The 27,520-nt window shown below is 46.2% G+C and overlaps 1 protein-coding gene across 2 annotated transcripts in view; it reads right to left on the reverse strand.

Annotated features, from left to right (window-relative positions):
* Positions 1-27,520, reverse strand: part of GRID1 (glutamate ionotropic receptor delta type subunit 1) — a 678,013-nt gene that overhangs the window by 12,996 nt on the left and 637,497 nt on the right. The window contains exons 14-16 of one of the 2 annotated variants that reach the window (XM_082629922.1): positions 13,495-13,661; positions 6,524-6,764; positions 6,184-6,265 (exon numbers count right to left, since the gene is read on the reverse strand). In XM_082629922.1, coding sequence (XP_082486048.1) covers positions 6,185-6,265; positions 6,524-6,764; positions 13,495-13,661 — 489 coding nt within the window. In that variant the 3' untranslated portion in view covers position 6,184. The remainder of the gene's footprint in view (positions 1-6,183; positions 6,266-6,523; positions 6,765-13,494; positions 13,662-27,520) is intronic. The other variant, XM_082629921.1, reaches the window with a different exon arrangement.

Below are 27,520 nucleotides of genomic sequence, written 5' to 3' on the forward strand. Positions count from 1 at the left end.
ATGCCCAGGGATCTGATAACAGCAGTGTAGCCACTGGGCCAGGATCCGTTTTCAGCAGAAGCTCTGGACCCCTCTGGTTAGGACTAACCCTAATCCTAACCCCTCTGGGGTTCAGAGGATGTAAATGCCTAGCTAGGAGCCAGGATCCTGGCTCAGGGAAAGGATCACTGGTCTACACTCTTCATCTGCAAACCATCTGGAAAGGCTAAGTAGGAACTCCTGCTCCTGCACACTCCTGATGTAAGGCCCAGTGGCAGACACATCATTCCTCTCCCAGTTCTGCCGCTGCTACTTCTGAGTCCCATTTCTCCAGGGATAGGGATACCTTCCTCAAATGTTATTGAAGAGAATCAGGAGAGTTAAGAAGATAACATGGGAACCTGAGAGTCATGTGGGGGCCTTGGAAAAAACAAAAAAAGGCCCAGGTTCAACTCTGAATCCATGGGGTGGGGCTTGGGAATCCATATTTCTAACAGTGCTGCAGAGGCAGATTCCAGGCCTGGTTTGGGAAGGCTTCTTTTTTTTTTTTTTTTTGTGGTACGCGGGCCTCTCACTGTTGTGGCCTCTCCCGTTGCAGAGCACAGGCTCCGGACGTGCAGGCTCGGCGGCCATGGCTCACAGGCCTAGCCGCTCTGTGGCATGTGGGATCTTCCCAGACCAGGGCACGAACCTGTATCCCCTGCATTGGCATGCGGACTCTCAACCACTGTGCCACCAGGGAAGCCCCCTTGGGAAGGCTTCTTAATCTCTCCCCATCTGAGAAGCAATAACAGTAGTGGTGGTGATGACTATGACAATGACAATGACCAGACCAGCTGCCACGTTGTGAGCTGGCCTATGGAGAGGCCCATGTGCAAAGATGTCAATGATGGCCTCTGGCCAACAGCCAGTGAGGACATGAGGCCTTCAGCCCAATGGCCCATAAGGAACTGAATCCTGACCACAAAAACAACCATGTGAGTGAGCTTGGAAGTGGATCTGTCCCCAGTATAGCCTTCAGATGAGCCCCCAGCCCTGGTCAATAACTTGATTACATCCTTGTGAGAGACCTTGAGACAGAAGACCCAGCTAAACTATGCTTCCATTTCCGACCCAAACTCTGAAATAATAAATATTTTACGTTTTAAGAAAAGAACATGTAGTTTTCCTGGCAGAGAAGGTGCCCTAAGATGTGACTCCTCTTCCTGCAGCCCTTTCTGCCCATCACAAGGTCCTTGGGAGGGAGCAGCCCCTTGGCCACTATTCAACAAGAGCGTTCCCATGGGTCAGCTGCTACTTAAGGCAATTTACACACCGTCCCTTGCTGAACCTCAGAGTGACACTGTGGAGTTAGCATAAATGAATAGGGCAAAGGTGCAGGAGAGAAAGTCTCTACATGGAGTTGAAGAAGCACTGGAGGATGGAGGCAGGAAAAGGTGTACATTTGAGGGGAGTGTCCTTAGCAACAAATCTCCCATGGAGCACAGGAGTGTGTTGTGGGCCTTTGCAGACAGAAGCTGGACCGCTGGCCAGAACAGAGGGGCTTGGCTGCTGCCTCACCCCTGCTGCCTGGCCACCCCGGCCTCTGTCAGACCCTGACAGAGGAAGCAGAGACTGGGGGAGGGCAGACAAGGCAGGAAGCAACAAGAATTCCAAGCTCCCAGCCTAGTGACAAATGATTCATCCCTCACTTCTCATGTCATCTCCCGTTTGTGCAGTTTTCATCTTTATTCCATGAATATTTTATTCTCAGAGCAATGGCTCAACTTTCCCCATAAATCTAGAGGGTGGCTCTTTACTGCAACTGCGGAGCAGGATGCACGCACCTACATTGGGTAACTACATAATCATCTGATTCCTTAGAAAAAATATGACCTCAAATCCACATGAATATTAAGAGGTTGAATGCACATTACTACTCTTCCCGAAGTGGGTGTCTAAACTCTGAAGATGTCGCAGCATAAGCTGTTAAATACGACTTAGGACTCCACCCAAAGACAGGTTTCTGGCTCTTAAGAAATACGGCCAAAGCCCCCAAATGAAGCATTCTCAGCTCAAGCAGACACTCTCACCTAATTGCAAATGCTGCTCCATAAAATACAGGCAACCAGTAATATCAAAGCGGTTCTGGATTAAATACCATCAATATTTGTCAAAGGTTTTCAATATATGCTTCTAAAATCTGTTGTTTCAACCCCTTTCCTGGCTCCTATTCCCTATGTGATGAGGTATAAACCCCTTGGCCTGGCATCTAAGCCCTTCAGAGCAAGTCCCTGCTTTGCACTCCAGCCTCCTCTACTCCCATCTCCTTGCTGATGCCCCAGAGCTCCAGGAGGTGTGATGACTTTGTCTACCCTGTGCTGGTCATCCTGCCCCAAAGCAAGCTCCAATCTCCTCCAGCTCGAGGATTAGTACCAATCCTTCAACACTCAGTTCCAACAAGCCCAAGCCCCAGGAACTCTTCACTAACCAGTATCCCTACCCTCTGTGACCCCACCATGCTCCAGCTGGGCTGGGTGCCCCTGAGCCCTTGATGGAAACTGTGGCTCATTCCAGGGTGGCCCTGATCAATGGATGACAGAGACTGCTTGGCTGACCTCTCTGCCATGTCTGCCCATGTAGAGCTAAGCCCCCTAAGGACAGGAACTATGTTCTTACAGGCATACTTACTAAAGAAATGAGGAAAGGAAGGGAGAAATTTCATTTGAAAAGCAGAAACCTATAAAAACAGGAAAAAGATGGAACAGTTCTTCCTTTTACTGTGTAACACCCAAAAGGGCTGGAGGAAAGGCAGCTACTGTGTTTTATTCAACCCGCCTCTACATCAACTCTCATTCCTATCCAGAAGCAGGCTGGCATCCCCGGGCAGAAAGTTCCACATCTTCTAAGCAGGAATACTGTATTTCATTCTCTTGTGACTGAGATCCTGGGCTTATGTAGAAGCCAAAAAGGAAGCTAGGAGGCTTTCCAGGCAAGAAGGGAGCTGTTCCTCTCAAGGAGCTCATCGCTTGGTCTCGTGGTCTTTCTCTCTTTTTGCCTCTGTCTTCTATGTCTCTCCAGTGATCCCCTCCCCCACCTCTCTCACACACATACATAGCCCCTTTGACAATTCATTCTGGGCTGTCCAGGCTGGACCTGGTGCTAGATACTGAACCAGGGGATGTGATGAGACAATGACTGGAAGCAACAAGGATAGACTCACAAGGGACACTCTGGGTCTGAGCCTGTGTCCCCTGGTCTCCACACTGCTCACAGCAGCCCAGAATGGTGCCTCCATGACAGTGCAGTGCTCACCCAGCTGGAAAAGCTGTCCTCTTCCCCTAATGAAAGGGACGTTTGTATAGAGGGACATTTGCTGTAAACTTCATTGAAGATTTTCCAGTAGCAAAAGAAGCTTGGCAATCATGAGAAAGAAAAACAGAGCTGGAAGAATCAGGCTCCCTGACTTCAGACTATACTACAAAGCTACAGTAATCAAGACAGTATGGTACTGGCACAAAAACAGAAATATAGATCAAAGGAACAGGACAGAAAGCCCAGAGATAAACCCATGCACATATGGTCACCTTATCTTTGATAAAGGATGCAAGAATATACAGTGGAGAAAAGACAGCCTCTTCAATAAGTGGTGCTGGGGAAACTGGACAGCTACATGTAAAAGAATGAAATTGGAACACTCCCTAACACCATACACAAAAATAAACTCAAAATGGATTAAAGACCTAAATGTAAGGCCAGACACCATCAACCTCTTGGAGGAAAACATAGGCAGAACACTTTATGGCATAAATCACAGCAAGACGCACCTCCTAGAGAAATGGAAATAAAAACAAAAATCAACAAATGGGACGTAATGAAGCTTAAAAGCTTTTGCACAGCAAAGGAAACCATAAACAAGACCAAAAGACAGCCCTCAGAATGGGAGAAAATGAAGCAAATGAAGCAACTGACAAATGATTAATCTCCAAAACATATAAGCAACTCATGAAGCTCAATATCAAAAAAACAAACAACCCAATCCAAAAATGGGCAGAAGACCTAAATAGACATTTCTCCAAAGAAGATATACGGACTGCCAACAAACACATGAAAGAATGCTCAACATCATTAATCATTAGAGAAATGCAAATCAAAACTACAATGAGATATCATCTCACACCAGTCAGAATGGCCACCATCAAAAAACCTACAAACCATAAATGCTGGAGAGGGTGTGGAGAAAAGGGAACCCTCTTGCACTGTTGGTGGGAATGTAAATTGATACAGCCACTAAGAAGAAGAGTATGGAGGTTCCTTAAAAAACTAAAAATAGCACTACCATATGACCCAGCAATCCCACTACTGGGCATACACCCTGAGAAAACCATAATTCAAAAAGAGTCATGTACCAAAATGTTCATTGCAGCTCTATTTACAATAGCCAGGACATGGAAGCAACCTAAGTGTCCACAGACAGATGAATGGATAAAGAAGATGTGGCATATATATACAATGGAATATTACTCAACCATAAAAAGGAACGAAACTGAGTTATTTGTAGTGAGGTGGGTGGACCTAGAGACTGTCATACAGAGTGAAGTAAGTCAGAAAGAGAAAAACAAATATCGTAGATTAACACATATATGTGGAATCTAAGAAAAAAGAAAAAAAATGGTCAGAAGAACCTAGGAGCAAGACGTGAATAAAGATGTAGACCAACTAGAGAATGGACTTGAGCATATGGGGAGGGGGAAGGGTAAGCTGGGATAAAGTGAGAGAGTGGTATGGACATATATACACTACCAAACGTAAAACAGATAGCTAGTGGGAAGCAGCCACATAGCACAGGGAGATCAGCTCGGTGCTCTGTGACCACCTAGAGGGGTGGGATAGGGAGGGTGGGAGGGAGGGAGATGCAAGAGGGAAGAGATATGGGGACATATGTATACGTACAACTGATTCACTTTGCTATAAAGCAGAAACTAACACACCATTGTAAAGCAATTATACTCCAATAAAGATGTTAAAAAAAAATAAAAAAGAGGCTTGGGACAGGGCCATTAACTGTTCCTGTCAGTGGGTTTTCCTCAAATGTCTTCCTTCCTCCTCTCATATGGCCCAGGGGTGACAGGAGACCCCTGAGTCTGTGGGAGACTCTGGCCTTGCATGGCCTTACATGAAGGTATACAGATAGCATGAGAGGAAGATGGAAGTCCTCAGAACATTTCAGACATGCTGAGTCAAACAGCAAGCTCTTTCCAGCAAAATCTAAGCGTGATGACAGCTCACTGCCTGGTATGAATGGAGGGTCCGTCCGCACTCCCAGTCATGTCAGGGGCTCTGTTACAGACTGATGTATGGGGCTGTGGTCAGCCAGCCTTTCTGGGCTGCAGAGATGGTGGCCATGGCGATGCTGCCTCTTTGAATGCTGGTTCTGGTTACTTTAATGCTTCTTGTTTGAAATTTACCCGTTTGTATCAACATAATCTTTTTTTTTTTTTTATGTGGTATGCGGGCCTCTCACCTTTGTGGCCTCTCCCGTCGCGGAGCACAGGCTCCGGACACACAGGCCCAGCAGCCATGGCCCACAGGCCCAGCCGCTCTGCGGCATGTGGGATCGTCCCAGACTGGGGCACGATCCCACGTCCCCTGCATCAGCAGGTGGACTCCCAACCACTGCGCCACCAGGGAAGCCCTATCAACATAATCTTTAAGTGGAGCTATGATTCAAGAATTAGCTGAGGTATATGGATCAGGTAGTGACAGCCCTACAGTGGAGTGGCTGGGCTTGTGCTACAGTGCCTGTGTGCAGGTTTCGACCAGGAGGGCATCATTACCAAATGACGCTCCTCGCCACCCTTCCCTAGAGGTACTGGCTCCAGGAGAACTTCATGAAGACTCTACAGACAAGAAAAAAAAAATCGATCTTGAAGATGAGCAAAACCCAAAGAGCAGGAAGTGTTGAGGGCAGAATCAGCTTGTAGTTGGTACCCACGGGGAAGGAAATGTGCCCAGAACCTAGAGTCAGAACAGAGCCACAGTGGTCCCTGTGCTGGGTGTGCCTGGAGGGACGTGGGCAAGGCTGGGTCCTGCAAGGAGGAGGAAGAGAGGGAGAATGGATGATGGGGGGCGGGGGCCGGTCCTCCCTCCCATGCTGGGAAAGCAGGGCCCATCACCCTTGATGAACCAAAGAGAACCAGGAAGGAATGCGGTTTCCTCTCTTACCCTACAGCTGGTCTCTCCAGGTCAGGGTGGAGGCACATGGGCGGGGCAGGGTAGGGAAGGCGCTGTTCATGCTGTACCCGCTCTATAGATAAATACACGACTTTAGTGGCCATTGCTGGCGCCTTGGCACTTGCTCAAGCGTGAAAACATTCCTTACATTTGTTATCTGGCTCTCAAGGCAAAATAAAACAATGATACCATCCCCCCTATAAAACATTGCTGTCTCCAGACAAGTGGCTTGGGTAGATACTAACTGGAAGAAAACCGCCCGCCGAGTGGCCCAGTGGGACTCTCCTGCCTCTAGACTGCAGAAAGGAGAAGTAGGGCCCAGGGCACGGACCTCTTTGGGGGTCTCCTGGTGGCACCGGTTGCTGTTCCACCATAACTCCAGGGCGGCCACCAGGCAGGCGAGGAGGAGGCCAATGGCCAAGATGCAGAAGACCCCGGCGAAGCTGTGCAGCTTGAGGGACTTGCCATCCGCCTGGGCGCTGGCATGGCTGGTCAGGTCGCAGCGGCCTGTGTGCGGCCACCACTTCTGCTTGAGCACATCCAGGTCCCCAGTGTCTTGAAGCTCCAGGATCCTGCAAGATACAATCCACATGAGCCACAGCCCTGGCCTCACTGACACAGCCATGGGGGCCCTGGCCCCTTCCCCACCATGCCGGCCCCTCCACAGACCATGCTGAACCATCATAGTGGCTCTCTGCCTCAGCTTTTCCCTCCCAATCCATTCTCCACTCTGCAGGCAAAGCACCCTTCTCAAAACACTCCTCAGATTTTGTCACTTTCCTCCTCAAAGCCTTGATGTCCTCTCCCACCCTGTCCCACTGCCCATGGATGAAGTCCAACAGCAAAGCACATAAGGACCCTTGACATGGGATCCTAGGGCAAGCTCTGAGGATACAATCAGGAAATACAGAAATGCATGATGCAATCACTCAGACTGTGGACCCACAGAAAGGCTTTCTTTCAAATGTCAATAACTATATCCTAAGTCTCTCCCACTAGGATTCATCAAATCATTCATTCATTCATTGATTTGAGGAGCATCTGCATTGTGCCAAGTATGATGTTCAATACTGCTGAGAGAATGGTCCAGAGCAGGGGTCCCCAACTCCGGTAGCGGTCTGTGGCCTGGTAGGAACCTGCCCCCACACAGGAGGTTAGTGGCGGGTGAGTGAGTGAAGCTTCATCTGTATTTACCGCCGCTCCCCATCGCTCGCATTACTGCCTGAGCTCCGCCTCCTGTCAGCATTATGATGAGTCATGTAATTATTTCATTATATATTACAATGTAATAACAATAGAAATAAAGTGCACAATAAGTAATGCACTTGAATCATCCCAAAACCATCCCCACCGACCCTGGTCCATGGAAAACTTGTCTTCCATGAAACTGGTTCCTGATGCCAGAAAGGTTGGGGAGTGCTGGTCTAGAGATACTTACCCGGACACTGAAACAATTAGAGCAATCAACGTGGAGTCAGAAGCTGTGATCAATACAACGAAATGAAAGTAGAAGTGCTAAGAAAGGCACCCATTGGGAGGGTGGCCTGGACTGGAGGGTGAGGGGAGACCTCATCAAGGAGGTGAAAGGTAAGCATAAAATAGCTCACAGGGGTTTAGCACACCTGTGTGCCAGGAAATCGCCTAAGTGCTTGACAGTGTTTAATTCTCATGTCAACCCTTTGAGAAGGCTACTTCCATGGTCCCATTTTTATAGAGAAGGATATTGAGGCACAGAGAGGTGACATTTCTTGCCAAGGTCATTTTGTGGTTGGCAAGGACGGCATTCCACAAGGAAGAGGAAGAGCCTTCCTGAGACTAGAACCATGGTTGAAAGTCTTGTCTAGGGTGAGTGTATGAGAAGCTAAAATGTGGCAAGTGAGGCTGTAGATGGTGGGTGAGGAGGAGGAGGAGGAGGAGGAGGAGGAGGATGTGGACGTGAGTTGAAGTGAATGAAACAGGCAGAGCCAAGAATGTGGGCTCTGAGAAGGTATGAGAGGGAGCCTGGCGTTTATCCTGCTCACAGAGGTGGGGCAACCCCCCCTGCTCCCGTATTCCCCAGGTCGGTGTCTGGATGGCAGTTATCCTTTCTTGTAGTATTTCATGGACTCTTTCTGTAATCCAGGGGTCTGGACAGGGAACCCGTGGTAGCTGGCGGCCCCCGGGCTCCTCACACCGAAGCTTTTTTATTTGTGGAGGCTGGACTCTTTTGGCCTGGTCCATGGTCATCTGTTCAGTTGAAAACACCCACAGTGGCCTCTCTGAGCCCTCTGGGTATGCACAGTTCAAGAGCAGTGGTTCTTGATGGTCAGGAGAAGCTCATGGCCAAGTGGCCACTTGAGCAGACTCTGCCCTGGACTTGCATTGCAGGCCAGCTGTGACCACAGGCTGAAGCTGAGCTCAGTAACAATCAGGGGCTGTTACTGTGGAGAGGGAGGGAGACAGTCCAGAGGGGGTGCCCTGCCCTGTCAGCATCTAGGGGCCAGCGTAGTGTGGCACCTCGCCGGCTGGGTACAGCCTGGCTCTGTGCAAAGAATCTGCACCAATCCCAGCTGGGTGTCCTCGGACAAGTGACTTGCCCCTACTAAGCTTGGCTTCCTCATCACTGCAAGATTGACCCATGATTACCGCTGAGTAGATCCTTTGGATCTCCATGGCTTCCCCTGAGCAAGCACAGTGGCCGGCACAACTTGAGCCATCAATGGATATTTGTTGCATCGATAATGTACGAATGTATGGACTGAATCATGAAAACTAACCTGAACTAAAATGGCTGTGGTGAGATAATGAGATAATGTCGGCTAAGTGGCCAGGGCACAAGTCAGCACAAAAGACTTAGAATTCAGCTTGGTCACTGAGATAAAGGCATGATTTACACAGGCATTTGAGGTCGCACTTAGTATGCCATAGGTCTCTTCTGTGGCACATGCCATGATTAACTGGGCAGCTGCAGGGTCCCACTACCTCCAAGTGGCTCTGGACATGTTAGGGAAGCTGCATGTCTGTACGTCCACGGGCTCATGCTGAGTGGCCGTTATGTACATGTCTACTGGCAGTTCTGAGTAGGCTGGGCCTCCTGGCAGTTACGAGAGGCCCAGGGCTAGGTATGCAGGACCTCAGGGCCTTCAAGAGGACTCGTGGTTGGGTTACTGGCTCACCATGGAGAAGCAGCAGAGTTTTTTATTTATTGCCACAGATTCTGCTCTGATGGACACCAGTCAAACCCAGACTCTGCCATCCCACTAGCCATGTTAGGAAACCTCTCAACTTTAGCTTTTGTATCAGTAAAATCTGAGATCATAACAAAAGTGAGAGAGGCTGGGACCTGGGACCCTTTACCGGAGTGCTTGCACTTGTACCTGGACAAATGTCTGCTGGAGCAACAGAACACAAAGAAACTGTAATGAACTGAAAATAACTGCATGCATGTGCAGTCCAGGCAATTATGAAGAGTAAGATACAAAAGGGCCATAAACCAACTTCTGCTTCTAAGTTTCAGGGAGCAAAAGCAGGGTACTGCACACGATTCCTGCACACAGCACCACCACGGGGGTGGGGAGACCACCTAAGCCAGCCCTCTAGCCAGACCCACCCATCTGCCCCCACCCTTACCCCATTTGAGGTACAAGCTTGCCCCCCTCCCCACCCTTGGGGAGTGAGCAAGGGACCTTTGTCTTGTTTTTGCTCCCTCCTGCTATAGCACGAGTCCCAGTAAAGCCCTGCCTGAATTCCTTGTCTGGCCTCTTATCAATTTCTATTGATTCAAGAGTCCAAGGACCCAGGTCGGTAACAAAAGCACCTACCTCACAGAATTATTACAACCAAATGAAAAGCGGGAACACATGGGACCACTCAGCTCGAGAGCTAGCAAGCATGAAGAGCTCCATAAAGCTGGTCAGTATGGCACCACACTCCGGTGCCATATTGACCAGCAGCCCTATCCATCCAATATTGACACAAGCTGCCTTTGATTGAGGACACAGTAGGGACTGACCATTTTACATTGTTTTAACCTCACAGTAGCCTGCAAAGTAGTTCTTATGTTTACAGATGGAATACCTGAGGCTCAGAATCTAGATGGCTTGCCACCAGTTGCAATTAGCAAGTGGCATAGCTGCTCTTCAGAGCTGGGTCACGCTGACCCGGGAGGCCATGCTCTCTCCAGAACACCAAGCTGCTAAGTGCAGTCAGCCCCCTCTCTGAGAGTCAGCTCCAGCCTAGGGGATGGTGAGACTCCAACAAGAGTGGGGCCATTGGGCCGGATTCCCACTCTTGCACTCAGTAGCTGCAGGAGGCTTCATTTTGCTGACGCTTCCCTTCTTCCTGCTCCTTGTAACTGTATGCATTTTTATGCCCAATATTATTCCAGGAAGAATGTAAGGCAATTTATAGGAAAACACAGAATAAAATAAAAACAAACAAGCCAATCCAAAAGAAAATTTAAATATGTAAGCAACAGAGGAAAAATAAAACAAGTCACGGGCATAAAATGACTCCTGGAATGAGGCTAAACTAATGCACACCATAATAATCTCTACTCCTGCCTATGACTAAGCCAGAACGATGATAGCCACTTCCTGAAGCCAGTTGTTCTATTTTCCAGACAGATATAATTGCAGGTGCTTTCCTTTAGTCAATAGTCGTGGGGGCTGCTACATAGTAGGTGCTCTATAAATGGCTATTAAGTTGTTAAACATTTGCTGAATGCCTACTCTGCATGCCATGGTCCATAAAAGGGCTATGACACTCAACCGCAGTCCCACACGCACACAGAAGTTGTAGCCTAAAGACCCAGTCCTCTGCCAAAACAAGGGAACATATCTGTATTCAAGGAAATAACTTGAGTCCCTGGGACTCAGGGAAGGAAGGCTACAGCAGTTCCAGATAAGACTGGGATCTGCTATTTACACAGGATTCTTTCTCTGTCAATGGCATGGGGCATTGCTTCCTGGACCTGCCCCCTTCCTCCTTTCAGGCATGACCCAGTTAGGGGCAGCCCACAGTTCTGCATGCATCATATAATGGAGCCTCTTAAAGAACCGCTGGTGGCAGAAAGTTGGAAACCTGAAGCCTTGAGTGTTCCCCCCAAGTAGGTACCCATGTGTCCAGGTAGGGGAGGTGGGGACGCTTCCAGCCCAGGAAAGGCTAAAACATAGACACCAATGACAATACTTCAGGAGGCCAGCACAGCCTACTGGGGACATTTACTTACAGTCATAGAGCATGTGGCCTTCTGATGAAAGCAAAGGGTAATTAATCACTTCCTGCCAGAATAACACAGAAACTGGACTAGCCACTTTCATTCATGTTCGTTGAAAGATCCAGCCAAGAACCAGGCTCTCTCCTCTCTCCAGTGTGTCAGTGTTCACTTCAGCAGACTTTCAGGGGATCTCTGAGCAGTTTGAGTGCACGGGGACCCTAAGCTTTCCACACTGGGGACCCTGAGCACTGTGTTGGGGCACATTAGCTGTCTTGGTGGTGCTGCTGCTGTTGCGTTGGTCCCACAAGCTCCCTTACCATCTGTTACCAACCTGTGAGAGAGGTGCTCACAGGTTGATGGCCTGGGGAATGCCCTGAGCATCCTGTCTCAGAAAACCAAGTAGGGTAAACCTCAAGAACACCACTGTCTAATATACCCTGGAGAGAAGCCATCCCTCCTTCATGCCTTTAATCCGAGCAATTGATAAATCACTACTCCTCCTTCTCTTGTGTCATCCATCTCTGCTCCAGGGAGCAAAGGGAGGCATGGAATGTATACTTGATTAAATTCTACAGAAAACCCAAAGCCTCATTGAACTAATTAGTTCTACCCCTTTTCCCAGTTTTGCAAACAAGCCACTGAATGAATGGGTTGCAGGCCCTCCCCCTAGGCCTCTCCCTGGTGGGGTTTAGGCTCAGGTGCTCGTGATCAGAAGAGCCCAATCAACACCTGGGAGGTGGGAGGAGGGAGGTGGGAGGGCTCAGAGATCCGGTAGCAACATGGGCACAGCACTGGGGCTCAGGGGACCTGCCTTCTCCTCCCAACTCTGCCAGTAGCTGGCTGAGCTGCCCTCAGCACACATTACCCTCTCTGAGCTTCAGGATGTGAAACGAATGATCTTTAACAATTCTCACCCCTCCAAGTGGATGCTCCTCCGTGCTGGAAAGCATGTGTTCATCAGGTAACAGGGCGCTGCCCCTAAGCCTCAGCGCCATGCCGGCCTTTTCACCTGGACACTTCTGCCACAGTTTGGATTTTGGTGGACCAAGGCAGAGCTCTAGTTCTGCTCCTTCACCCACCAGGATGTCACCCCACAGACATGTGTGAGTGGTGGGCTTGTCCTTGGGGACAAGAGCCCCTGTTAGCAGGCTGGCTGCTGGGAAAAGGCCACTGAGCTCACCCATGCTGTTCACCTCCATCCCCTCTGTGAGGCCAGGTAACCTGGTCAAGGACTAAGGTAAGTTCCTGTGGGGAAGCGAGAAATGGGGGTGGGATGATGAGAGATTATCTTTGTCAAGGAGGCCGACCAGGTGTCCAGACTGAGCACTTGGAAACTCAGTCATGCCCAGGAGTCCAGAGAAGATCAAGTTCATTTCTGGTGGACAGGGTCCACGTGTCTTTGCTTAGGCCAGAACACTCCTGTCTACACAGCGTTTTCCCCCACTCTCCCCCAACACGCCCCATCGCTAGTATTAATTACCAGGAGCTGATCCGGAAAAGATGGGGAGGAGGTGGGCAGTGAGGGCCAGGTCCCTGTCCGGCCCCAGCGGGTAGCATCTGCTCCCTCAGCCCCTGTGCAGGTGAATATGGAGCCAATCTGCTTCTCTGGCCCCAGTTTTTCACGTCTCCACACTGACTCTTCCCACCCTGCATTTATCTTAAGAAGTTATTATTGGGCCCTTGCCAGATCCAGTTAATCTTTAATTTTAAATTACTAGGCCCGTCTGGCTAACTCCTACTCTACCTTCAGGCCTCAGGTGTCACTTCCTCTGGGAAGTCCTCCCTGGTCTTCTGGGTCTGGTCAGATGCCCTTCTTTGTCCTCCTCCACCCCCAGAATATCCTGTCTCACTGACTGCCCTGTGCTGACATCGCCTACTCACATCACAGCTCCCATTGAGACTATACACCTTCATGGGAAGGTTACACATACTTCCTCTTTTTTATCCCAGGACCTGGCACAGGACTAGTTGGGGACAGGGGTGGAGAGCAGCATGTACTGGTACATAGTCAGCACTGAGGAAAACGTTTGTGTTGGCTCTCATCTCCTGAAGGCTGGTTAAACCCCAACTGGAGCACGGGGGCTGCCAGCTCTGACCGAGCCTACCTCTGAGAGAAGAGGTCCCTGTAGGGGCTGCCGTGCTGCAGGGCGATCCCATAGCCCTTGCTGCTAACGCTGTTGCCAGTGACAGTCACGGAGCAGTCGTCATCTGTCAGGGCTGCGTACTCCACCACGGCCACATCCCACAGAAAGGCGTAGTTCCCCTTCTTTGCCTGAAACACCAAAATCACCATGAAGTCAGGCAGACCTGGCCTCCTGTATTATTTTCGAGCAGAGAGGCCTCTCAGTGGTGGGATATGAGGGACCCTTCTAAATGGTCCTCCTGCCCAGCGAGCCAGCACAGCAAACTCTCCTATTTTCTGGTCTGCAGATTCCACCCCTGGTGGATGCCACTCACTGTGGTTAGACATAGAAGGACATGATGATGCATCTAGGAGGCCCCAGTGCTGCGCATCTCACAGAGAGGTGGGCAAGATGAGCATACGTGGCCTCTGAGCTAGCCCCCTGGTCACCGTGGCATGGACCTGTTTCTCAGAGCAGTGAGCTCACCTTGGAGAGTGCAGAAAGTCTGACACCAGGGAATTGAGATTTTCTGACCGGAGATTTAGGGGGATGCATAATAGTATCCATTTAATATTTCTACTTAGAACTTGACTGAGCCCTGCTTAAGGCGAACATGGGAGACGGCCCTAGGATCAGTGCCCCTGAGTGGCTGTGACTTAATATCTAAGTCATGAATTTGCTATGCCTGGGGAAGAAGCTGTTAAGGACAGGGTCCTGACTGCTATGGTGCCAAACCAGGATTCTGCCACTTCCCTTTCACTGCCCACACAAGAGTGTGCACACACAAACACACATGCATATACATAAGCATACACACATTTATATGCACACACATAGATGCATACATGTGCACAAACACACGCACATGCATCTACATGGAGGAGGTTTCTGGTGTCAGTGTTTCTATATCCATGCAATGGTGGCAAATTATTCCATCAGAATTTGCCTGTGGCCACAGCTGCAGTCTCACTCCATCACACCCATCCATAGCAGACATTCAGTTCTATCCTGAGCCATAATCCTGACTTGGCCTGGAGTTTAGGCACTCAGAAGTAATGTGAGCTGCTTTTATTTTTGGAAGAAGATGCAAACTAGACATTGTCACTCGGCCAGCTTAAAATAGAGCATCATGTTCTTAATGCAGCCAAGAGCCTGGTTTTAATTCTCTAGTGAACATACAGACACCTCATGCTTTCTTCTCTCCTACCACAGCTCACACTAGATGCTGGAGGACCCCAGTCTGGGGCAGTGGCAGGGCTGAAACATGACAGGTAACAACAGGCCAAGCTGGCAAGCTACAAGCTTTGTGGCACTGTCAGCAGGGGTGTTATTCCCTTTTCCTGCCTTTATTCAGTTGTCTTTGTGTCCACTGAGAATCTCCAGAGAATGCCATAACTGCTTAGATGAAGCTCATCACGATATTGCTTCTTTTGGGACCCTAGGTGCCCATGGGCCAAGCTGGCTTATTTTCTCATCAGGAGTTTTCCATCTGAAGGATTTGTGGGTAGAGCATGGCCTCCCCCTGCCAGGAATAGACTGCTCCTAGCCATTCACACAATTTTACCTCATGACCTTGTAAGAAATGACTTAGACCATACCACCCATTGACATTCACCTCGGGGAACAATCCAAATATTACCTCAGGGCTTCTTTCCTTGGCCAAGTCAATTTCAGGAGTCCCTAAAGGGCGTTGACCCAGGTTGCAAAATTACACTCATCTCTCTCCCTCCACATGGGAAGATAACAGTCTTTGAAATTTTTTCCTGCTGGCAAACACGTTTTCTCATGAAAAGATATAAATTTTCCACCTCTTAGTAACCGAGTTTCTCAGCAAAATGTTGACTTATGACCTAATATTTGGCTTCTGTCCGACTCTGGAGCATTTCATACCCGTGCTTGCAATTCAACATGACAATCAGACACTGTTATTTGCACAATTTCAAAAGGGCATGTCATGTTGAAGAAAGAATTAAGATCAAGTTCGTTCCTACGTTTCAAGTGATGTTCCAAGGAGAAAGAAATAAGCTGGCCCACCTCGAGTAGAAACCGGCTCTGACAAAAGCCTGGCATGGCCATTTTAATGGGGCAGTTGGATCTGTCAAGCCACAGGCATCTGTGGCTCCAGTTTGGGCTAAGTGACAGGTGAGCACAGATCCATGAAGGAAGCTGCATTTATAGTCCCGCTGCCTAAGCTGAGATGGCAGAAAACATATGGAAGGCACGCTGGCAATGTCTCAGCTGCAAATCCCTGCTAACCAGGAAGGCAGTCAGGAAAAGAGGAGAAAATAGAAGTTCTCCTTCTAGAGTTGCTGAATGACCCCAGACACTCAATCTCCCTATCTTATGTCTGCTTCAAGAAGCATGTGGCTGGCCCCTAATCTACCTGACGATGCCAGAATAGGGAAGACCTGGAGAGGCTGGCTGATATGCCACCTCTTACATGTGGGCTAACTCAGAAACTGCAACTGCAATGGAGCTCTAGCCTTATAAAATACTCTCCATCCCCAACGTCCCTTCCTCACTTCCTAGCATCCCACAGCTTCCTGGGCCCTCTTCTCTTAGCCTCATGCTGAGTAAAATGCACCACCAAAACCTTCCCAGGGCTTCCCAAGCTCATCAGTTTCCAGCACAACTTCCTGGACCTTACAGATGTCTCCCCAATCTTCCTGGTATGTCGCAGCCCCTGTATGAGACAGAAAGCTTCTTAGGCAGGACCATATTCTCAGGAACACTTCGGATGCCAGTATCAGAAGCCCAAACATGCCATCCACCATGGCTATACCCCCTCTATACAGACCCTCTTCTTGCTCCAGGCAGAATGAACGCCCCATAACCTGCCTACAGTTATAACTCTTCCTTATAGGATCAGAACCAATTTTCCATGCAGCCCCTAACAATTATGTGTCCACCTTCTTATTCTGTGCTGCCTATCCAAAAGTTCTGGCTTCTCCATATGTGGGGGATGCCAGATACATCAAAAATGTGCCTCCAAGAGATCCAAGAATTTCCTCTCTTTCTCTCCCCTCCTGTCATAGGCTCATCCTCTGCCTTTCTTGAGTCTGAGCATCTCTCTCATTCTGCTCTTGGTTCAGCTCCTTCCTCTGTAGCTCGGCCCCTTGTCTCTACTTCCATTGAGAAGGCATTTCTACACCTCTCCCTCTACCCTCCACCCCCTCAACTCTATGCCAGAGATCTCGCACACTTTGGGACATCTGTCATTTCCTATTTATATTAACTACTTCTTTTTGCTGAGGATTGTTTTTCAGTCTCTTGGGAAGACAGACTATTGGCAGGAATCTAGCCTCTTCTCAACTGTGTGCCACTGGCTGCTCCTCACAGAGAAAGAAGGGTGAACCAGACACCTTCCTGCAGGAAACTGGGGATGCTTTGGCTAAATGGCACAACAGAGCTCTAGAGTGGCTATTTTGCCACTGTTCATACCAACTCATCCTTTCTTATGTCTCCCAGTCCTGTCCTTTCCCTACTTCCCAGGGGGCTGAGGGGAGTTAAGGAAGATGTTATGTGAGATCAGAAGCAATAGGCAGCGAGCTGTTTACAAATAGATTATTGACGTTTATTTCATAAAGTCTAAAAGATGAAAGTGGTACCATAGATTGGTGTTCTGCATTAAAACAAAACAAGAACAAATACTGGATTTCACCTCCTTAATGAGTTAAATTACCTCGATCTGGCTGGCCCATTTATAGTATTAAATGTATTCCTAACTTCTAATCATTGACTTACTATGCCTTGGAATGCAGCTGTTGGAAAGTTAGGCTGGAGACAAGGCTGGTAGATTCAGTCAGACCTTCCCCAAGCCTTTGGCTCTATGCAGAAGGTGGGCACAGTGACCCAGAGAGCCCTTCAGAGCTGGCTCTGGGGTCCTGGGAGTCCAGCCCAAGATACTTCCAGGAGCTATGAAGGCATTTTTAGCTCATCTAAGACAGTGGAGGTTTGACAGTTAACATAGCCTAGGAATATAATTTCCTACTTCCACAGTTTGTTTGTTTTTAATTGATCATATCCAGTCTTAGTGAGGTTGTGACAAAGTGGGTGTGATCCTTCGTGGCCACAGGCATCACAGAATGACACAACACTTCAGAAAGTAACGCAGCATCCATAACACGAACATCTAAAACTGCTCATATCCTTTGCCCTAGCAAATTAAGAATTTAACCTAAAAAGTAAACCAAACGTATCTATGTATCTTAATGACATGACAGGCATTTTAAATCTAATGTTGACTATAAAGTATGGGACAGTTTAAATATTTAATTTAGGGAAATAATTTAATAAATTATGGTTCACTAATACGATATGGTTTTATGCAACCAATAGTAATTATAAAGACTATGCAGAAACATAGAAATGTATATATACATATTTTATGTATACGTATATACACGTAGAAATATATACATATTATATATGTAAATTAGTAGAAAACAATGGGGTGGATACACTATTATTACTGTTCTGTATACATGTGAAATGTAATATGCCAAAAGATGAACAGGAATATTACATAATGGAGTGGGATTAGTGATGATTCTCAGGACAAGTTGATTAAAATATTTCCTTTAATCTTGTTACACAATCTATGCTATCACACACTACACAGGTACCAGATCCGATCTCTGTACCAGATTCAATCTCCATTGCCTCGTGTGCTCTTGGCTCCCAAAGGTGCTTTTGACCATCACAGAGCACAAAGGTCTGTCAGAGCTCTCCGGTTTCCCAGGGCACTGGCTCCCTGACACTACTCAAACACCTGGGAAAGTCTCCCTTACATCCCTGGCCTGCATCTAAACATGTGGCTTCATTTCACTCTCTCCTTTTCCTTAAAAAAAAAAAGAAAGAAAAGAAAAGGCATTTGGTTCACACATAAAAGAAGAGATGTGAGGACTCTGGGGAAAGGAGGAAAGAACAGCTTTGACATCGCATAAAATGTCAAAGAAAATGTCCAGTTGGCATCTCAGGATGCCAGGACAGCAGCAGGTAGACAGACCACTTCTAGTTTGTTTCCCAGGAAGCATCTTAGCAAACAGAATCCAAGCCCATCCCTGCAGTCCACTTCCTCCCAAGTCCACCGACACGCTGGTGTACTGCTACAAATGGAAAGGGACTGAGACCACGGGGCTGTCTGACCCCAGTGCTTAGAGCATCCTCCCTAACATTTGGGGGAACATGATCAGCCTACTTTGCTAGAGGAAGGCTGGGCACCATAAACAGAGTCACAAGTGAGCTGGGATATTGGATGGCTCATCGCTGTTGCTCCACACTGGTAATAAAATGAGATTGCATTGCCCTTCATTGGACCACTGATATGGCCCTTCCCAGAACTCACTTGGAGCACAAACTTTCCAAGACAACAGCCTTGGAGGCAAGAACTTCATAATGCTCTTCTACTCCATCCTAGCTGCTTTTGGAAAGGGACAAGCAACCACGCTCTCCCCCCAAACAAGAATGCAGGTACTACAAACATTAAACACAAATACTACCAGAAAAGAAGTGCTAAAGGAAATCAGGTGTCTGCATTGCCAGGTACAGGGTAGGTGTGAAGTACCTGCTGGATGCTGGGTTGTCAGACACATGATTCCTTTTCTATCCATGTGTATATAATTCTGAGGGGTTGAACATTAATCCCATTTTACAGATGAAGAAACTGAGACTCAGAAAAATAAAGTGACTTGTCCCAAATAAACCCAGATGGTGAATAGTGGAGCCAGGTCAATCTGGAGAAAGACAGTCATTGCCATTCCCATGGGTTCTATCACCAACAGCATTCCCCTGGCAAGTGCTCAGAGGGTAAGGGCACCATAGCAGTTTCCCCAGCCCTCCCTTCATGAGGCAGAGGGGAGAGCACAGGTTTCTTTGGCTCCAGTGACTGTCCCCCTCCAGCTTTACAGAGGTGGTTCGTGGAACAGCTGAAATGCGGGGAGAGGGAGGACACAGGGGCCTGTGCTGTCTGTGGATGGGGATGTTAGGGTATCAGGGACACCTTGGAAACCTGATGCAGCCTCATGGGCATTAACCATCCAGTGACACACTCACTGTCTCTCCTTGCATCCACCCTTTACCCCAACAAAGCAGAGCTCAGCATCCCAAATCTTAGCTCCTACGCTCATGTTCACAAAATGGCCACACATCACCACAGGTATCCTGAATCCTGGCTACAGTGATACATTATTATGCACTACGCCAAATCAAAAAGATGCAACAGTAAGACCCAGACTATCTCTGGAGAAAAGGACAATTCTACAGTCTGCTGGTAGGAGTGTGTGCTGGCATGATATTTCTGGAATGGCAATTTGGTGGGGAGAATCAAATGTTTTTAAACTGTGCATATGTAGCAATTCTACCCTTAGGAATTCATTCTAAGGAATTATTCCCTTTCAGAGAAGATGTTTGTACAAAGATTCTCAGGGCAATATTGTTTAGACGAGCAAGAATTGGAAACCATCTAAATGCTCGACAATTGAGAATCAGCTAGGTAAATGATGTATTAGATGATGGAATATTATGTCACCGCTACTATGGTGTTTGAAAAGAGCATTCCCTGCTAAGGGAAACAACTGCGCATGATGAAGAAGAGCCAGCCTGGGTTCTGGACGCCAACCGTATAGATACGAATCCCAGCTCCACTGCTTGCTGGCTGTGTGAGTGCCGACAAGATGCTTAACATCTCTGAACCTCAGTTCCCCTGGATGTAAAATGGTCCATACTTCAGAGAGTTCTGATGATGATTAAATCCCAGTAAATGTAATATGCTTGGGGTTTTGCCTGGCATGTGGTGAGCACTAAATAAATGATAACCAGTATTATATTGTTTAGCGAAAAAGAACCTGTTACAAGAGAGTATTTACACTGTGATGTCTTTTAAAAATTATTATGCAAGAACTTTATGAAGAATCAAAACCAAGTACCAAATTCTATCTTTGGGTGATGCCATCATGGGTGACTTCTGCTGGTTTCTTTCAGTCTCCTGTGCCCCCATGTTTTCTGCAACTCAGCAAGCATTTCTTCTGTGACTGCAGCTGCCCAAGAGGGTAGTTTTAGTGATTCAGCCTCCTTCACAGAGCACAGTGTAGTGAAAAGAGCAGGATTCTGAATGAAGACAGACACACTGCCACATTCCAGCTCTCTGGTGAACCTATAGACTTGGGGCTTGAAGTGAACCTATACAGACTTGGGGCTTGAGGATGAAATTACAGGACACAATGCACTGTGCCTGGCACACAGTGAGGACCCAACACAAGTTCCTTCTTCTCTGTCTGCCATTCCCCAGCTCGATATTATACCAAGTTTATAATATAGACCAGTTGTTCTCAAACAATGTTCCCTAGACCAGCAGCCTCAGCATCACTGGAGAAATATAAATTCTCAGGCTCTATTCCAGACCCAGTGAAAAGAAGACCCTGGGAGTGGAGCACAACAGTCTGTCTTAATAATCTCTCCAGGTGCCCCTGATGTGTGCCAAAGTTGGGATTCAATGACAGAGACCTCTCTGTCCATGAATTTCTGATCTTCTCTTCAGAGTAGGTTTAGGAAGGAAAAGAGTATTGCGGCTCTAGGATCTTGAGTCGGGGCAGCAAATGGAGGAGGGAATAGCATAGGGTTGAGACCAGGGCTATTGAAAACAAACATTAAAGGAAAGTCACACTTTACATCTTCTTCCTGAATGTCACTCTACTTGGTGCTTTCCCATCCATTCTCCTATTAGAAAGTTCAGGCTGAACTTCCACAGTACAAACTGTGTCCATTTTCCAAGGAAATGGAGACGCAAAAAGGACTTTGCCCAAGATACCAGAAGCAGCTATTCCAGCAGAGCTTGAATGTCTCCCCAGGTCTCCTTGACTGCAAATGGCCTTTCCTTCTCCCACATCAAAAGTTCAACATCAGTAGCCCCGAAGAGCCACACAGAGCTCCCTGAGCAGCTGGCTGTTATCACACTGCCAGATTCTGGATAAGCTTTGCTAATGATGTCTGCCTCCAGCACCTGACGTTATGGAGGCTTCATAGCTGCTTTCCCTTTTAGAGCCTCTGGTACTCTGGGGAGAAAGAATCTTATTTAGTGAACCAAGTATTGTCTCAGTGGGAGAAGCTGTCTCACATCTCCAAGGGAGAAGAAGCTGGTTTGGTACAATGGAAAAAAGAAAAGCCCTAATTTGGAAGAATCAATGGCTCCTTCCTCAAAAGTCTGAAACTGTATACCGTCAGCAAAGCTAGGGGCCACAAACAACCTTCTCAGCAGGGCAAAGGGACACATTGATTTTCAATGACTTGTCAAAACTTTAAATTGTCCAAAGACCATGATAAACAACAATCTAATCTGAGTTATTCCATGGGAAAGATTAAGAATGATCTAAAAAAAGGGTAATTTGGTTTGCTTATATACAAGATAGATTAGGAAGGGACAAGAATACAGAATGAGAAATACCCATGTAGGAAAGGGAAACAACCTAAGAATACATGAACCCAGGAATCACAGAGGACAGGCATCCATGTGGTCAAACATTCCATGAAGAAGCACAGGGGTAGGGCTTCGCAGATACTCCCAGCATGTGTGCACATGTGCGTGCACACATACACACACACACGCCCACGCACACACGGAAGGATGTGAGCCCCTTGGCCATGCGTGTCCTTTTCACCACCCTAGCATGATGTCTGGCATACAGTTAGTGATGAATGCAGAACTGAACGGCTGAATACTAGAATCTGAAAAGCCTGAGGACTTGAATCAAAGCAAGCTGGGCTGGCTATGTCCTGTTTGCCCCTCTAAGTCTGCCTTCCACTCTTTTCCACCCTGTGCTCTCCTCTAGAGCCTGATTTCATGGATAGTATCAATGGTTACCTTTGGTCTCTGGCTAAGAGTCACTTCCTAAGATTCAGGAATAAGTCAAATACTGATACTATTAAAACAACAATCATACCAATAAGCACTATTCATTCAAGCATATGTTCTCAAACTTGAGAGGGAATGAGAAACCCCTGGAGGGCATAATCATCAAATACAGATGATTAACCTCTCCCCAACTTCCCTCCTCCAGCTTCTGATTCATTAGGTCTAAAGTAGGGCCCACAAGTTTCATTTCTAACATGTTCCTGGATGATGCTGATGCTACTGGTCCAAAGACCACCCCTGGAGAACTACTGTGTTAAAATACACTCTACAAGGCATTGCACTCATCCATTCACATCACCTCTACTCTTTACAATAAATCTGAGAAGACCTGGTATTATTATTCCTATTTTTCAGATGAGATAACTTTGTTTAGGAGTAAGTTTTTTTTTTAATACATCTTTACTGGAGTATAATTGCTTCACAATGCTGTGTTAGTTTCTGTTGTACAACAAAGTCAATCAGCCTTGCCCAAGATCTCACCTCTAGCACAAGATGGGTACAAGAATCAAACCCAATTCTTTTTAACTTTTTATTTTATATTGGAGTACAGTTGATTAACAATGTTGTCTTAGTTTCAGGTGTACAGCAAAGTGATTCAGTTATACATGTACATGTATCTATTTTTTTTTCAAATTCTTTTCCCATTTAGGTTGTTACATAATACTGAGCAGAGTTCTCTGTGCTATATAGTAGGTGCTTTTTGGTTATCCATTTTAAATATAGCATGTCAATCCCAAACTCCCTAACTATCCCTCCCCCTGCCCCTGCCCCCGCCCCCCAGTAACCATAAGTTAATTCTCTAAGTCTGTGAGTCTGTTTCTCAAACCCAGTTCTTGTTAACTCAAATCCCACACTTTAGTCACTACACTATGTGGCCTTAACTGAGCACTGGACTCCATTGAGACAAAGTTCAAGTGAGACTCACGAAACTACACCCTGAGGCCAGTGTAGCTTTGCCATCTGCAGCCAGATCCTCTCAGTGTTTCTTTAGCCATAAAGGGTTGTTGGAAACTGGCAACCTGGACTACGCAGGAAAGAGAAAGAAGCAGTAAAGTTGCATGTGATCACGATTCATATTAAAGACTATCCCTTAATGTGTTCAGAGACCATCCCTGTGGGGCTTATGTTGAAGAGCCTCATTTTCTAATCCCATTTGTAGCTAAGGATTCCTTTATGGCCTTTGCTAAAATGTCAGCCTTGAGAGAGAGAGAAAGGGCTCTCACAATAGCCTTTCACTCTTTGAGGAGCCACAAAAGAGGTCATGTCCTGATCCAGATGGACTCCCATCCCTCACAGAACAAGTTCTGAGCTCTACCTGTCAGGATGTACAGCTCTGTAAAGTCAAAGAATCTGAAAGATGCGCCACTAGAGGGGCCTGCAGGGTCACGGCCCTGAGAGAAGCCCACCTCATGGTCCAGGGATGCTGAACACTCACTAGAAAGGGTAGTGATGCCTGCTCATCACTTCCCGACACAACCAACTGAGATCCGAGCTGCATGGATACGTTCAAAACCTTTCAATATGAAGATTCTTAAAATATCAGAAATATCAAATTTCACTGCTGAGCATTTCCTTTACCAGGCTCCTACCATTCCTGTTTCCTTTATCTGACCCTTAGGAGGCATGCTTTTCTGAGCTCTTACTGTTCTTATTACTCTTCCTGATTTGAGTTAATCCACCTCTCATCTCTCTCTCTCTCTGCTTCTCTGCCTTTGTCCACCTGTTTGTGTGTGTTTTACACACACACACGGTAAAAATTTTAAATGTAGGGTTCAAAGCCAATCTTAATACCTCTATGTTAGAGAGTAAAGGGACTCTTTATTAGAGGTTCCCATCCCAGTGGAAACAACTACTTATACCCAAATAGGTTTTTTTGTTGTTGTTTTTAAAATTGAGGTATAGTTGATTTGCAATATCATGTTAGTTTTGGGTGTACAGCATAGTGATTTGGTTTTTTGTTTGGTTTTTGAAGATTATATTCCACTATAGGTTACTACAAGATATTGGGTATAATTCCCTGTGCTATACAGTAAATCCTTGCTGCTTATGTATTTTATGTATAGTAGTTTGTATCTGTTAATCCCATACTCTTAATTTGTCCCTCCCTGACTCCCTCTCCCCTTTGGCAACCATATGTTTGTTTATGTCTGTGACTCTGTTTCTGTTTTGTATATACATTCATTTGTATTGTTTTTTACATACCACATATAAGTGATATCATACAGTACTTGTCTGACTTATTTCACTAAGCGTAATATTCTCTAGGTCCCTCCGTGTTGCTACAAGTGGCAATATTTCATTCTTTTTTTATAGCTAAGTAATATTCCATTTTATATATATATATATATATATATATATATATCTCACATCGTCTTAAACAGTCATCTGTTGATGGGCACTCAGGTTGATTCCATGTCCTGACTAGTGTAAATACTGCTGCTATGAACACTGGGGTGCATGCATCTTTTCAACTTAGAGTTTTTGTTTTTTCTGGGTATATACTCAGGGGTGCAATTTCTGGATCATATGGTAGTGCCAATTTTAGTTTTTAAGAAACATGCATACTGTTTTCCATAGTGACTACACCAATTTATATTCCCACCAACAGTGTTCAAGGGTTCCTTTTTCTCTTCATCCTCTTCAATATTTCTCACTTGTAGACTTTTTGATGATGGCCATTTTGACAGCTGTGAGGTGATATCTCATTGTTTTGATTAGCATTTCTCTAATAATTAGCAATGTTAAGCATCTTTTCATGTGCCTATTGGCCATCTGCATGTCTTCTTTGGAAAAATGTCTATTTAGATCTTCTGCCCATTTTTTGATTGGGTTGTTTTTTAAATACTGAGTTCTATGAGCTGTTTGTATATTTTGGATCTTAATCCCTTGTCAGTCACAAATATTTTCTTATTGATGATGACAATGACAATGATGGTGATAGTAATAATAATAAACACATGGATGGTAGAAAGAGTGCGATAATCTTCAGGCAAATTGTTTAACCACTCTGAGTTTTACATTCCTTATTTTCATAATGGAAATATCACAAAATGCCCTCAATGGTAAAGATAAAGTGTATGAACACAATAGCATGCATAATAATTTCTTAATAAATGTTATTTTCCTTCCCCTCTTTCTCCCTGCTTGTTGTTCCTGGACAAACAACATTATACCAACAAAATGGAAATAAAAATAAGCTAAACAAAAACTGCCAATGATCTGACTGACACAAAAAATCAAAATTGTTCTCACCAGCTACTGCTTCTTGATTTTAATGTAATCAAAGAACAAAACAATTCAGTTCAAAATACAAAAACTTAAGTCATAAAACCCAAAGCCATAATACTCAGTGGAACAAATAGAATGGAATCAGCCCACAATTATAGACAGCATTAAGGTGAAGTGTATCAGACTTGGGTAAAAAGCAAGTTATGGGGCAGAGGAAATGAAGAATAAAATCAGATTTAAAGGAAGTGAACGTCCTCCCACACTTCTAATGAGGAGTCAGAAAGAGAAAAACAAATACCATACGCTAACACATATATATGGATTTTAAGGGAAAAAAAAAAGGTCATGAAGAACCTAGGGGTAAGATGGGAATAAAGACACAGACCTACTAGAGAATGTACTTGACGATATGGGGAGAGGGAAGGGTAAGCTGTGACAAAGTGAGAGAGTGGCATGAACATATATACACTACCAAACGTAAAATAGATAGCTAGTGGGAAGCAGCCACATAGCACAGGGAGATCAGCTCGGTGCTTTGTGACCACCTAGAGGAGTGGGATAGGGAGAGTGGGAGGGAGGGAGACGCAAGAGGGAAGACATATGGGAACATATGTGTATGTATAACTGATTCACTTTGTTATAAAGCAGAAACTAACACACCATTGTAAAGCAATTATACTCCAATAAAGATGTTAAAAAAAAAAAGAATCAAAGTTAGCATGATGGCACAGATATTGGTTTGATTCCAAAGCTTACTCTGCCAAATTATAAAAATCGCAAAAGAAAGTAATTGAAGAATTCATAACAAGATTTGCTTGGCAATGCTCAAAACCCAAAGCAAAGTAATTTAATAAGGGAGGCACAGTGGGGGCTTTCCTTGACCTTAGCACTGTATTATCCCACACCAATCATCATCAAACAAAATTAAGCTGTAGGGCATTATGAAGGAGCCAATGTAGTCAACTGCATGGAACCTGCTCCAGGAGACTGACTAACCCCCCGGCCCTCCCTGCCCTTCCTCATCCCTTCTTGCCCCCTCTGCAACTAGATTCCAGCAATCCTGCTCATTCTTCTTGAAGAAAGATGCACATGGATGCATTTCTGAATACTCTCATTTCTTACTCACTGAACATTTATTTTGTTTGATTTTTGAAAGGATAAAAGGTTTTGGATGTCCATGTTCATTGCCCTGTGCCTACCTCTGCTCTAGGCCCTGGGGACAAACAAATGAATAAGAGACAGGCCCAACCCTATGGAGGCTCAGAGTCTAGTCAGGATGTGACAGAGCAGGGCACTGAGGATGGGGGTGACATTTGATGAATCTGCACTCTGGGATGCATAGGGTGTTAAGGGAGCCCCTGGCCCTGCCCTGAGAAATGAGAAGCTCCAGCAGGGGGTCAGGAAGAGTGAACGCTTCTGTTGAGGCTGGAGAGATAATCAAGAATCATCCTGGCCAACAAAGAAAAGGAAGGCTTTCCAAGCAGCATGTACCCAGGTGTATAAAGGTGAGGAGAGGGGAAGGAACTGCTCAGGTTTCCTGCGATGAAAACACTAGGTAAGTGGCAGCAGGAGCTGAGGCTTCATTTTGATCATGCACCTCTTCCATTTTTGCAGTGTCACCAGGTAATGACACAGGTGCTGGAGTGAGAAAAATACTGAGTTCAAACCCTGGGTCCGATACTGACTCAAGCTTGATTTTCAGCAAGTCCCTTGCCCTCCTTAAACTCTAGTTTCCTAATTAATAAACGAGTTGTGTAGAAGCACAGTTGAGCTAATTAATGCACGGGAGAAACTTATCCTCACCCCTGATCCATCCGAGGGCTCTCTAACAGTAGACATTGCAATTAAATTAACCTCCTGATTGTCCAAACA

The sequence above is a fragment of the Mesoplodon mirus genome (assembly GCF_964341445.2).
Source record: "Mesoplodon mirus genome assembly, chromosome: 2".
NCBI classification, from domain to species: domain Eukaryota; kingdom Metazoa; phylum Chordata; class Mammalia; order Artiodactyla; family Ziphiidae; genus Mesoplodon; species Mesoplodon mirus.